The 11,476-nt window shown below is 44.9% G+C and overlaps 1 protein-coding gene across 1 annotated transcript in view; it reads left to right on the top strand.

The window, feature by feature from the left end:
- SH3RF2 (SH3 domain containing ring finger 2) overlaps positions 1 to 11,476 on the top strand; it is a 77,887-nt gene that overhangs the window by 23,872 nt on the left and 42,539 nt on the right. The window contains exon 2 of the mRNA XM_024199393.1: positions 10,003 to 10,272. Within this exon, the coding sequence (XP_024055161.1) occupies positions 10,003 to 10,272 (270 nt within the window). The remainder of the gene's footprint in view (positions 1 to 10,002; positions 10,273 to 11,476) is intronic.

Here is an 11,476-nt window from a genome sequence, read left to right as displayed (position 1 = left end):
CAGGATTTTCCCGGACATGTTCGGCTTTTGGGGATTTCCCCCCGGACGGGGATTTGAATCCCCAAAAGCCGGACATGTCCGGGAAAATCCGGACGTATGGTAACCCTAGCTCTGCACAAACAAATATCTCTGTTTCTTTCAGATATTTCATACCCTTTTTGTGTCCAGATTTGAATTTAAAGTGAACTGATAGGTTCTTCAAGCTACATCTACCAGGGCCTTTGCAGCCGTGTATTATCTAAGGGAGACTGACAGTCACTTTTGGCTCTGGACAATTTGATATACCTTGAAAGTTAAATCTTCAGTTAACAAATGTCCCACCTGCTTAGGTGTATTTAGTTCTTAAAATAGATCGAAATCAGAGCAAGCGCTATGCTTAAATTATGCACGTGAAACAAAGCACTGCGTGTCATTGCCACACATGCACAAAACTTCGTTTCAGTGAAGAACCCAACAGCAGCATTTCCATGTTTGCTTTTTAAAAATGACTCCAGACTGGAGAGATTGAGCTTGACATTTCAACATGAAGTCTCTGGTTATCTCTAGAACCATTCTGCAGAGCTTTGTTGTGAGCATTTTCTTCCCGACAGCACCAGTGATGTGCGAGGTGCTCTAACGACAATAAGACAAGGTCCCAGCTCTCAAGAGCTTATGAACTTAAAGGCTTAGTTAGGTCCATTAAACAATGGCTGACTTTGTGGTGGGCGGAGGTGCCAAGCAGGTACATTGGGAGGCATTGTTTCTCAGGCAGTCACAATACCTCCCAGAGGTTCCCAGCACATAGAACATGTGTGTAACACATGGGGAAAAATGTGGGTCTTGTCTTTCTCTAAGTGATTCCACAACTATGGATTGTGACCCCAGTCATCAACGGATGGGGTCATGAACACATCTGAACTGCTCTACAAAATGGCATCCTTCAGTGGTGTGACCTTGCACACACCATACGTGCAAAGTCACGTTGCACAGAGGTTGCCATTTTGCTCTACAGTCTAACTTTGAGGGCACCATACATGTGAGATCACGTTGTAGGCCCATGTTGCTCTGTTGCTGTCTGTGGTCACAGGAATCAATAAGTCCGAAATGGGGTCATGCAGGTAAAAAGTTTGGGAACAGCTAAGGCCTGGTCCATGTAAAACATAAGAGACTATTGCTACCAGCTAATGGAGTTATCCCTTTAGCTCAGTGGTGTCCAAACTTTTCCTGTCGTGTCCCTCCCTTACCAGCAATGGAATCTGTCCATGCCCCCCACCTCCACTACTGCACAGTTGGCTCAGCAGAAGAGTTTGGGCTGAAGGCAGAGCTGGGGACTGAACTGGGGATGGGGGGGGGAAGAGCTAGGGCTAGAGGTGAAAGTAGACTGGGGGTGGAGAGGGAATGAGGGCAGAGTTGGACTAGCGGTGGAGCAGGGGGCGGAGTGGAGCTGTGGCCAGGGCTGGAACTGGGCTGGGGGTGGAGCAGGGGACAGACTAGAGCTGTGGATGGGGCCGGAGCCGAGCAGGGTGGTGCTCCCTCCCCACATCCCTCATGGGGGCTGGCCCCAGCCCTGCTGTACGTCCCCCTGCATGCCCCACAGTTTGGGGACCACTGGTTTGGTTAAGTGGTAGCAGCCTTGATCAAATTCCTGGGGTTTAATCCCCACTAATGACCCGGGCCCTCACTGAGCCCTCTTTAATAGATGCCACATGCATTTCCTACTGAGACCGACTAGTGAAAAATGGTGGCAAGGCTGCATGTGCGTGGGACCCATCGACAGGTAGCATAGATATTTCTGGTTTCTCTCTATTTCAGGCCAGCTCTAGAAAAGGCAAGAATTACTGGGGACACCTGTGGCTGCAGCACCACAGTTGATTGTATTGGGGTCATCTGCTGTAATGCAGTGAAACTGTTGCAAGGCAGCCAGGCTTTTCACATCATGTTTGCATTGATCAACTTAGATTAACAGGGCAACTTACTGCTCAGTTCTTCATTCAGAGGGGCTAAAACAACAGTGCTTGGATCCAGGGTTAGGCTGGGTTGGGCAGATGAGGTTCTGGGATTCCAGGCAGAACCAGGGCTAGATTGTGCATTGGATGGTGCCAACATGAGTTTTTAATGCAATCTTGTGGACTCTCTTAGGTTTGCAAGGGCATAACTGAACATGGATTAGCCAAGTCAGAGAGAGCTCCTGGGCGGGAGGACAAAGGGAGACACAAAGTAAAGGGCACTGAGGCCTCCAGAACCTTCTAAAACTACAGTTCTGAATTTTATAGGGCTCAGCACCTGCCACTGAAGCCAGTGACACCTGTGGGTACTCAGCACCTCTGACAAATGAAGTCTTGTAGCTGTTGGGCTAACATAAGTCATTTAAGTTGCAGGTATAAGATTGTTTGGCCCTTACATCCTCAGAAAGAGAGAGAGAGAGAGAGAGAGAGAGAGAGAGAGAGACTGTGCTCAGAAGATGAATATTAAAGCCTCTTGTTTCAACAACAAATTCTAGTGACTGAAAAGAAACAGAGCTTGCAGAGTTTGGACTTTGTCAAAGAACTTTAAGGCTACACAGAGTTCTTTCATTGCCTTTCCTTTTGCACAGATGCACTTCAAGTATTACTAAGCCAGGTGCATGCATGTTTACCATTAGCACATTTTACAGTACAAAATGAATTACTTAATTAGCATTAAACATTAATATTAATTGCTTCATGTTTCAAAATACTTTGAAGGTGTAAAGAGCTATGAAGGTATTACAGGAATTTCTTCTTTTCCTGGTTCCCTTCTCTGTAGTAAGTAGCAATGATTACATAACTATTCGTGTAGAACATTCTCTTCCCAAGTTCTAGGTCACTTTCTGATCTTTCCCAAGCTCTAATTAACTTGGAGTCTAATCTTTCTCTGGGATCTTACCTTCCTCCTAGAATGCTGCTGGGATTGACTGGTTTGTGTACATGAACTGCTAGCCCAATCCTAAGCTTTGACATATCTTTGCTAGATTTGCGGTTGTGGAAACTTGTATTTCTCCACACACAAAAAGCAACCAAACACTTTCAGTCTGAATGACAAAAACAAGAACAAACATGAAATTGCAATAATGTGGGTGTGGGTGTGTTGCCTGTTATATGTTGGCTCAGTGCTGCCTCCCAACACCCATGGTACATTTAAAACCAGACCAGAAAAAGCACTAACAAATGTAGAGAGTAGGGAACAATCCTGCAGTGACAGGAGCTAGTTGACTTAAAAAGTCTTTTCCATCTGCACATACACCATCTCCACAGACTAGTTATCTACTATCACAAGCCCAGTCGAGCCCCTCCTCTTGGCCACTCACCAGACTGCTGTGAGGGGACCCAGCCACTGGGTTCTACAACATTATTGCTATTTCTTTAATAGCACAAGTCTATACAAGAACAATAAAGGCTATACACACTTCCCTTCCCCAATTTCCTCACCTTTCTGGAGCATTCTTTGCACTGGGGTCAGAATCCTTTGGGGCTGTCCACCGTCCTTCTGTCTCAGTGCATGGTTGTATTTGGCTCTTCTTCTCCGACCTTGGTCTGTCCCGTTCCCCTCTCCAGCTCAAACTTCCTGTGTGTGTCCCTGAGTCTTCCCCTTTCCACCTTCTCCAATTCCTCCCCTCCCTGTTGAGGGAATTTTGAGAGAACCGTGTTGCCCTAGGAAGCAGTAACTCTTCTGTTCTCCCCAGGCAAGGCCTATTGAGGTGCTGATAGTCCTTAACCAATTGGCTATTGCCCTGCTCTGGCAGGGCCAGAGACCCAGCCCTCCACTAGCATATTTACATAGGGGAATTCAATGATACAGCAGTTTTCATAATAACAACTTAATAATCAACCAGAATTTCATACAGGTTCCCCAAACCCTCACACATACCAAGGGCCAAATTCTCCTCACATATTGGTCCTGATTCAGCCAAGCTCTACAGCATGAGTTTTAGTCACATTGAAATCAATGGGACTTGAGGCTATGCTTATGTACTTTGCTGAATTGGGATCACAGATCCCATTCCCCTCCACGGGAGCTCTTGGGCCTCAAGTTAGGAGGTGAGCTCAGAATATTTGCTTTGGAGCCACGGAAGCTTTCGGAAATGAAAGAACCAAGCTGGCCTTTTGGAAGCATTAGTGGTTGAGCTACGGTCTCAAGAGGGAGAGCGTTTTTTTACAGCCGTGCGGAGCTTCAGTTTTGACAGACTGTGCTGGTGAAGGATGGTGGGAGAGCAATTTCATTAATCACTGGGGGAGCAGCTCAGCAGAATCTAAAAGGGAACACAATTGTCAGATAAAAACATTGTTTAAAATAACAGTTTAGCTCTGATTTGGGGGCGATAGCCACTTTCAGTGGAGAACAACACCACTAAGCACATTCCACAGCAAGCAGTAACCAGCCTTAACTCCCAACCACCACCCCAGCGAGTGGTGATTCCTACACAGATGGCGAAGCTAAACAACAAAGATGGTAAGTGAGGCACTTCAGGCCAGCACAGCCAGTACTAGGACTCCAAAATTCCTGACTTCCAGGCCTGTGCTTGGCCCACTAGCCTGTACTGCCTCTCCAATAAGATGATAATGATGATGATTTACTGTATATTGGTTATTATGTGAGAAGCAAGACAGGATCTGGGAGCAGGAACCAGGGACTTAATTTTTTTCCATTCATACTAGAGTTTAGTTTAGATTTAATTTAGGGCACATGAAGGTAAGTTGATTTAATAATAGTACTTAGCTCTTACATGGCACTTTTCATCCATAGATCTCAAAGTGAGGTCAGGATCATTATGCTCATTTTGCAGATGGGGAAACTGAGGCATGAGGAGGGACGTGACTTGCTCAAGGTCACCCAGCAAACCAGTGGCAGAGCCAGGAATTAAACCCCAGTCTCCTGAGTCCTGGTGCAGTACCCTAGCCACTAGGACACACTGTCACCCAGCCCTTGACTGCCCTAGGGACTGAAATCCACAATTTATCCATAGAATGGGCACAGCCTGAGCAGTAGCAGTGGAAGCTCCCCACTTCAATCCTCCCCACTGCCCAATTAACATGCCTTGCTCCTCACCTAGAAGTCCACTTCTAGATAGTGATATGAATTATTCAGTCTCTATGGACCAGACAATCCTTGGCCTCTCAGCCTATGGCAGCAGATTGCTTTTGAACAGCTCATGTCAATACATTTAACAGTAGTGAATGCCACTTTAATAAACCAGGTCATGCTGCAAAAAGTACCTATAATGAATTAAACACATTTGCCAGCTGCGTTACACTTAATGAATGTGCAGTTTCTCCCCCTACATAAAGTTGCAAAACCCAAAGAATGGGGAGAGTTAATCTAGGGCTCCAGAGACAAGATAAAAGAGATGAAGAGGCATTTGGCTGGTGCTATCTTTAGCATTAGCAGTTTCATTTAACTCTGATCTGGACCCTGGAGCCAAGGCGATGGGACGGCGGTTCCAGAATGTGGTCCTCCCTCAGAACGTTTGTTCTACAGCATGTGGGAGGTGACTACAGAACACCTGGGGCTTTATTGTGCCTGACAGGCACAGCTCTGGGTAATTGTGGGGATTAAAGGTTGTGGAGCCTCAATAGAACAGGGGAACCCCAGACCATGTGCGGAGGGAGGTGCCTGTGACAACCTCCCTTGAGGGGAGGGAACAGCAATGCACCTTTCTTTCGCTCTTAGTTCTGCTATCAACACAGAGGAGGAGGAATAGACCTTACCCATGCCTCCACCATGCCCACTTCAAGGGTCGCCATGGAAGCCCTAGAAGATGACATTTCCTGTGTCTGGGGAGCGTAAGGATGGCAGCTGTGCCCAGCCACTGTGAGGAGAGGGGCAGAAAAGTCCAAGTGGTTGAGCCTTCTGTGATGGGTTACCCCTCTTCTTTGGGGTGCCACTTGGAAGTGGGGTACCACTGAGCCCACCTGACCCACTAGCCTGGGCTCCCTTGACACTGTATTGCTGACGCAAGCCAGCCAAGCCCTCCCCCTCAAGCTTCAGACTGCACTTTACCAGCACACCTACAGGTAGGGACACACCCCAGCTGCAGCTTTACACACAGATGCTGAGATCAGCTCTGCATGGGAAGGCTCAGCTAAGGAATTTCCCAGTACTCAAGTGCACGCCCCCCACTCTAGAGGGTAGACCCAAATCTGTACCATCTTGTGCTGCACAGAGAATTGTACAGTGTAAACTCGTGAAATTCGCCCCCTCCCTCAATGTGGAGAGAGATATGCAACAGCTTTTTGCCCCCCCCCCCGTTATAAATTCCACACACTGGGTTTTAGACAAAACAAAACAAGTTTATTAACTACAAAAGATAGATTTAACGTGATTATAAGGGATAGCAAACGGATCAAAGCAGATTACACAAAAAATAAAACAAAACGCAATCTAAGATTAATATACTAAGGAAATTGGTGACAAGTAGCAAATTCTCACCCTAAATGATGTTTTAGGCAGATTGCAGAGACTTGCTTGCAGCTTAAAACTCCAGAGATTCCTTTCACAAACCAGACACCCTCTAGCCTGGGCTCAGCCCTTCCCCCCGACCCCAGCTCAGTCTCTTTGTTTCTCAGGTGTTTCCAGCAGCCTTCTTTACTGGGCAGGGAGTTAGCGAAGAATGAATCATGATAATGTCACTCCCCTGCCTTAAATAGTTTTTCCATATGGTGGGAATCCTTTGTCTCCCAGTGTGGTTCCCAACCCTGGTTAGTGGAAAAATACTAGTATTTTAGAATCATAGAAAATCAGGGTTGGAAGGGATATCAGGAGGTCATCTAGTCCAACCCCCTGCTCAGAGCAGGACCAATCCCCAGACAGATTTTTGCCCCAGATCCCTAAATGGCCCCCTCAAGGATTGAACTCACAATGCTGGGTTTAGCAGGCAAATGTGCAAACCACTGAGTTATCCCTCCCCCCAGAAGTCTAGTACCAGGTGACTTGGTCACATGACCCTGCAGCCATAACTCAGAGGCTGTTTGCAGGGTCCCCAGGAATGCTTCCCGATGGGAGATTAGCATCTGCAAAGACCTACTGTTTTCCCTAATGGTCCTTCCCAACCGGCCATCCGGACTGATTGTATTCTATCTGGTGAGTGTTCCCCAGGTGTAAACACATTTGTAATAGATGCATAGGCAATATTCCTAACTTCAGATACAAAAATGATACATGCATACAAATAGGATAATCATATTCGGTAAATCATAACCTTTCCAATGATATCTCACATGACCCATCTTGCATAAAATACATCTTAGTTATGCCATAATCATATCATAACCATATCTCCATGAAGAATATGGGGTGTAATGTCACACCTTCTTGCACAGATCTTCCCAATACTGGCACATCTGCTTGTCTGGAAACAACCCAGCCTTTGTAAAATGTATCCCAGGGTTGAACTTCCCTTGGGGGCTGGTGGTGTTCTTTGCACCTTCTTCTGAAGCACCTTGGTACTGACCACTAATGGAGACAGGATACCAAACTCCATGGATGACTAATCTGATCCAATGTGTCAATTCTAACGTTCCTAACTGATCAGACACTACGCAGTTTAGATTTCTTTCAGCATGAATGACTGTGGAATGGATGATAAAATAGGGTCCTTTGCAAGTGGGAGGGGGGAATCTCTTTTCAAGTCCCTGCATCTCCCACATCCCAAGGGAGGGTCCTAAACACTATGCTATAGAGTCTCTTTCTCTCTCTGACCCAGTGACTATTTAACTATTTATACAAAGTGGAACAGCTCTAACAGAAGAGAGACCCACCTCAGAAGAGCCAACAGCCAGGGCACTCTTCTGAAACTGAAGTTCCAGTCCCTCCGCTGAACCAGGCAGAGAAGGGACTTGAACCAGGCTCTCATCTATCCCAGGTGAACGCCCTAACTATTGGGCTATTGGCTATTCTGAGAGTCCCTCTCCCCAGCCACCATGAAAAACTTCAAAAGATCTCAGTTTCACTCTGATGCAGAGTGGGAACAACTTTCAAAAGCTCCAAAATATTTTCAGGGAAGAGAAAATTGCTTCCCACCCAGCTCTAATTTTTTTTCCTGGTCTTTAGACCTTGGCTTCAGCACTCTGGGCCACCATGGTATGTTGAATCTATAACCCACAATGGATCACTGGGATATTTTTGACTTATACTTTTTCAATCTTTGCATTGGGGGAATCAGGATACCCCTAGAACCCTCTCTCAAGTTCAGAGTTCTCAGTGAGTGATCTATATACTTCCACAGAGAACGGAGCTGCCATTATTTCAAGAGGCATAACAATTGCAGGGAAGGTACTTGAGCATATTCCACTAGGAACTGTATAATTGCAAATAAAAATGTATTAAAGGAAACCTATTTTAGAAGATGCATAGCCTGTGGAACCCACTGCTGCAAGATATTATGGAGGCAAACAATATTGTAGGATTCATGAAAGGATTAATAAGAGTAAGAAGAATAACATCTGCAGTTACACTAGCTAGGATAAACTTTATCAGCTATATCCACCCTCCTTCTTCACAGCATAAAACCAACAACTAACTGGCTCAGGTTAGAAAGAAACCTCTCCCACAGGCATGCTATTGCAAAATTGTGCAGCATAAGGGTTTTTTCACGTACCTCTAAAGCATTTGGTTTCGGCCACCATTGCAAATTGGATACAAGACCAGACAGACTACTAGTCTGATACAGCATGGCAACTGCTGTATTAAATAGCACCAAGATGCTGTATTAAAATAGCATTATTAAATAAATAATGTTTAGCAAGCCAAAACAAGGATATTCAATAAGGCTGCTGCTTCTAATGTCACTCTTCCCTCTGTGCTTAGAGATTGCAGAGGTCTATTGGCAGTGCTCTTTATTGTAGGTAATACAACTTTTTACAACACTCAGGCACTTGGAATGAAATTCACCCCTATTCAGAGAGCCTATACAGTACTTAAGTCAGCTGGCCCTCACACAGGGTTATTTTGTGGGTAGATTACAAGCCTTAACCCTTACTGCACTTCCATCTTTTTAGTTCGTTTTGCACTTCAACCAGAAGCATATGGTACAAATTACAGTAAATATAAGTGAAACCCAAAGTCCACCAGTGTTATGTGGAGTGTAGTAGGACAGTACACTATCTAATAAAGCTGCTCACCCAAGGTGTTTCCACCAGCCTGGAATACAAGCCCCCCACCTCATTTTCTGAGCTGATGCAGACGCTTGTTCCCTGTGCTTGTCACACCAAGCGCTGCACACCTGGAACCGCTGCATAGCAAGAAGCAGCCTTTGGCTTATCTGTACTCGTCTTCTTCCAGGAAAAAATCTGCAAGGTTGCTTTCAAACTGTAGCTCCTGAGCTCAGGGCAGCGAGGCCAGTGATGGCTCTGGGTTTGATTCAACCATCCAAACAATCCATTGCACTGTGTATTAAATTGAATTTTTGGAGTGGATAAAATATGATTCAGGTCAGAAAAGTGGATATTTTAAGTGAACTCTAGTTTTACTTAGGAGACTGTTGTAGGGAACAATGCAGGAAGGTTCCCTCATCTCTTCTGATTTCAGTACATTTCTCCCTCCTACCCAGATTGAACAGTTAAGAAACAATAATAATATTAATAATTATTATTAATAAAGTGCCCCCTCCTGAAATGCTGAGCAGGTAAAATATAATCTAAAGCCAACAGTTAAACCATAGTGCATAGGATACTGAATAAAAAACTAACTAATAAAAAGCCTAATGATGTGGGTTTATTAATATGAAAACATTGTGAGAGGATCACAAACTCACAGGAGACAATTAAGCCCCACAAGGAGGACAGTACAGAGAAAGCAATTGCTCATTTCATCAAATTCCTAAATATTGAACCTGATGTGTTAGCTGCACTGGTGTCAGTCAGGAGTTCTCCTTTGGGGCTTGTCTTCACTAGAAAATGACATCAATTAAGGATGCAAATGTGAGGAGTCGTGTTAGCTTACACAACGATGACCAGAACTTTGTGTCAGCAGGTCATGAGTAAAAGCTAATGTTTGTTTCTTATCCTGCAGGTTCCCAGGGCCAGAGCCCTGTACAGCTACAGAGGACAAAACCCTGGTGAACTGAGGTTCAATAAAGGGGACATCATCATATTGCACCGACAGCTGGATGAAAAATGGTACCTGGGAGAGATCAATGGGGTCAGTGGGGTTTTCCCAACCAGCTCAGTGCAGGTTATCAAACAACTCCCACTGCCACCACCCCTGTGCAGAGCACTTTACAACTTTGATCTGAGAGAGAGAGATAAAAATGAAAATAAGGACTGCCTGACATTTCAAAAGGTAAGGTTGCCTTTCCGCAAGTCAGGGGCAGGTATTTTAACAGCTGGGTAGTTTCTCAACCCTGGGTCCTGTCGTCAGCACCATAGAACCTTGCAGGTCTATAGAACCTTTCATCTAAAGATCTCAAAGCTCTATACAAACAAGAATTACACTTCCCAGCACCTCAGTGGAGTAAGCATCAACCCCATTTTACACATAGATAAACCAAGATGGAGAGGTTGAGGGTAGGGTTTTCAGAAGTCCTCAGTGTTAACTCAACTCTAACCAAGCATTGAAGTCAGTGGTTGAAAGTCCCACCTAAGTGACTTCCCCAAGGACACACACTGATATTTAGAAAATGAGTGGAAATTTGACAGAGGTGGAAACAGAACCCAGAAGCCTGATGTTCAGTCCTTTGTTTTAACTTCTCAACAATGCTCCTTTAGTCAATTAGCTAATAACCAATTAGCTGCATTATTCCCTAAACTCTGGGAGGGTTTGCCTTGAAAGATGTTTAGTTATATAATAAAAGGAGAATGACTTAATAGTCAGGGGACAGAGGTCATCTATGCACCATCAACATATTCAACCATTCCTTTAGGAACATACATTAGTGAAGCAACACCTGCATGGTTCTACAGACATTTGCCATCTGTCGTGGTATTCTACTGAAATTACAGGACTTGCATTTATTCCTTTTAGAGGAGATATTTTTCAAGGTAACTGTGCTTCACAGCAATGTCAACACTTCCTAGTATGTCAAAATTAGGTGAAGCATATTGAATCTAGTTGAGAAACCAACGCCTACGGGCTCTGATGTCCTAACAGAAAAGTCACCTGTTTTTCCTTTCACTTGGCAACTCAGCCCCTAGTGCTGTTGCTAATCAGTGACAAAAACAAGCAGTTCTCTAGAGTGGCTTAAGGACAAAGTTAAGAGGCTTGATGGATAGGGCTGGGTGAGGGGAAGGCGGGGGGGGAAAGAAAGTTCAAATATCCAAAAACCAGCTGTTATCTCAAACTGGGATGAGGCGGAACCAGAAGAGAAAGTAAGTTTCACTGAAGCATCTGCTGCTGCTCACTTTGCATTGTCACTTTAAAGTGTGGTTTCTAATATTGCTAACAATAACACAGGGGACACGGGGAGCCAACAATATTTTTTAACTGCAGATGCTTTCCTCTCTTTCATGCCGTCTGGTTTTGTTTTCTTTTTTGCTTTATTTGTCTT

Source organism: Terrapene carolina, unplaced genomic scaffold (genome assembly GCF_002925995.2).
Source record: "Terrapene carolina triunguis isolate 2854851 unplaced genomic scaffold, T_m_triunguis-2.0 Scaffold629, whole genome shotgun sequence".
Lineage (NCBI taxonomy): Eukaryota > Metazoa > Chordata > Testudines > Emydidae > Terrapene > Terrapene triunguis.
Note: the sequence above shows the minus strand (reverse complement) of the source record. Positions and strands in the feature narration are given on the sequence as shown.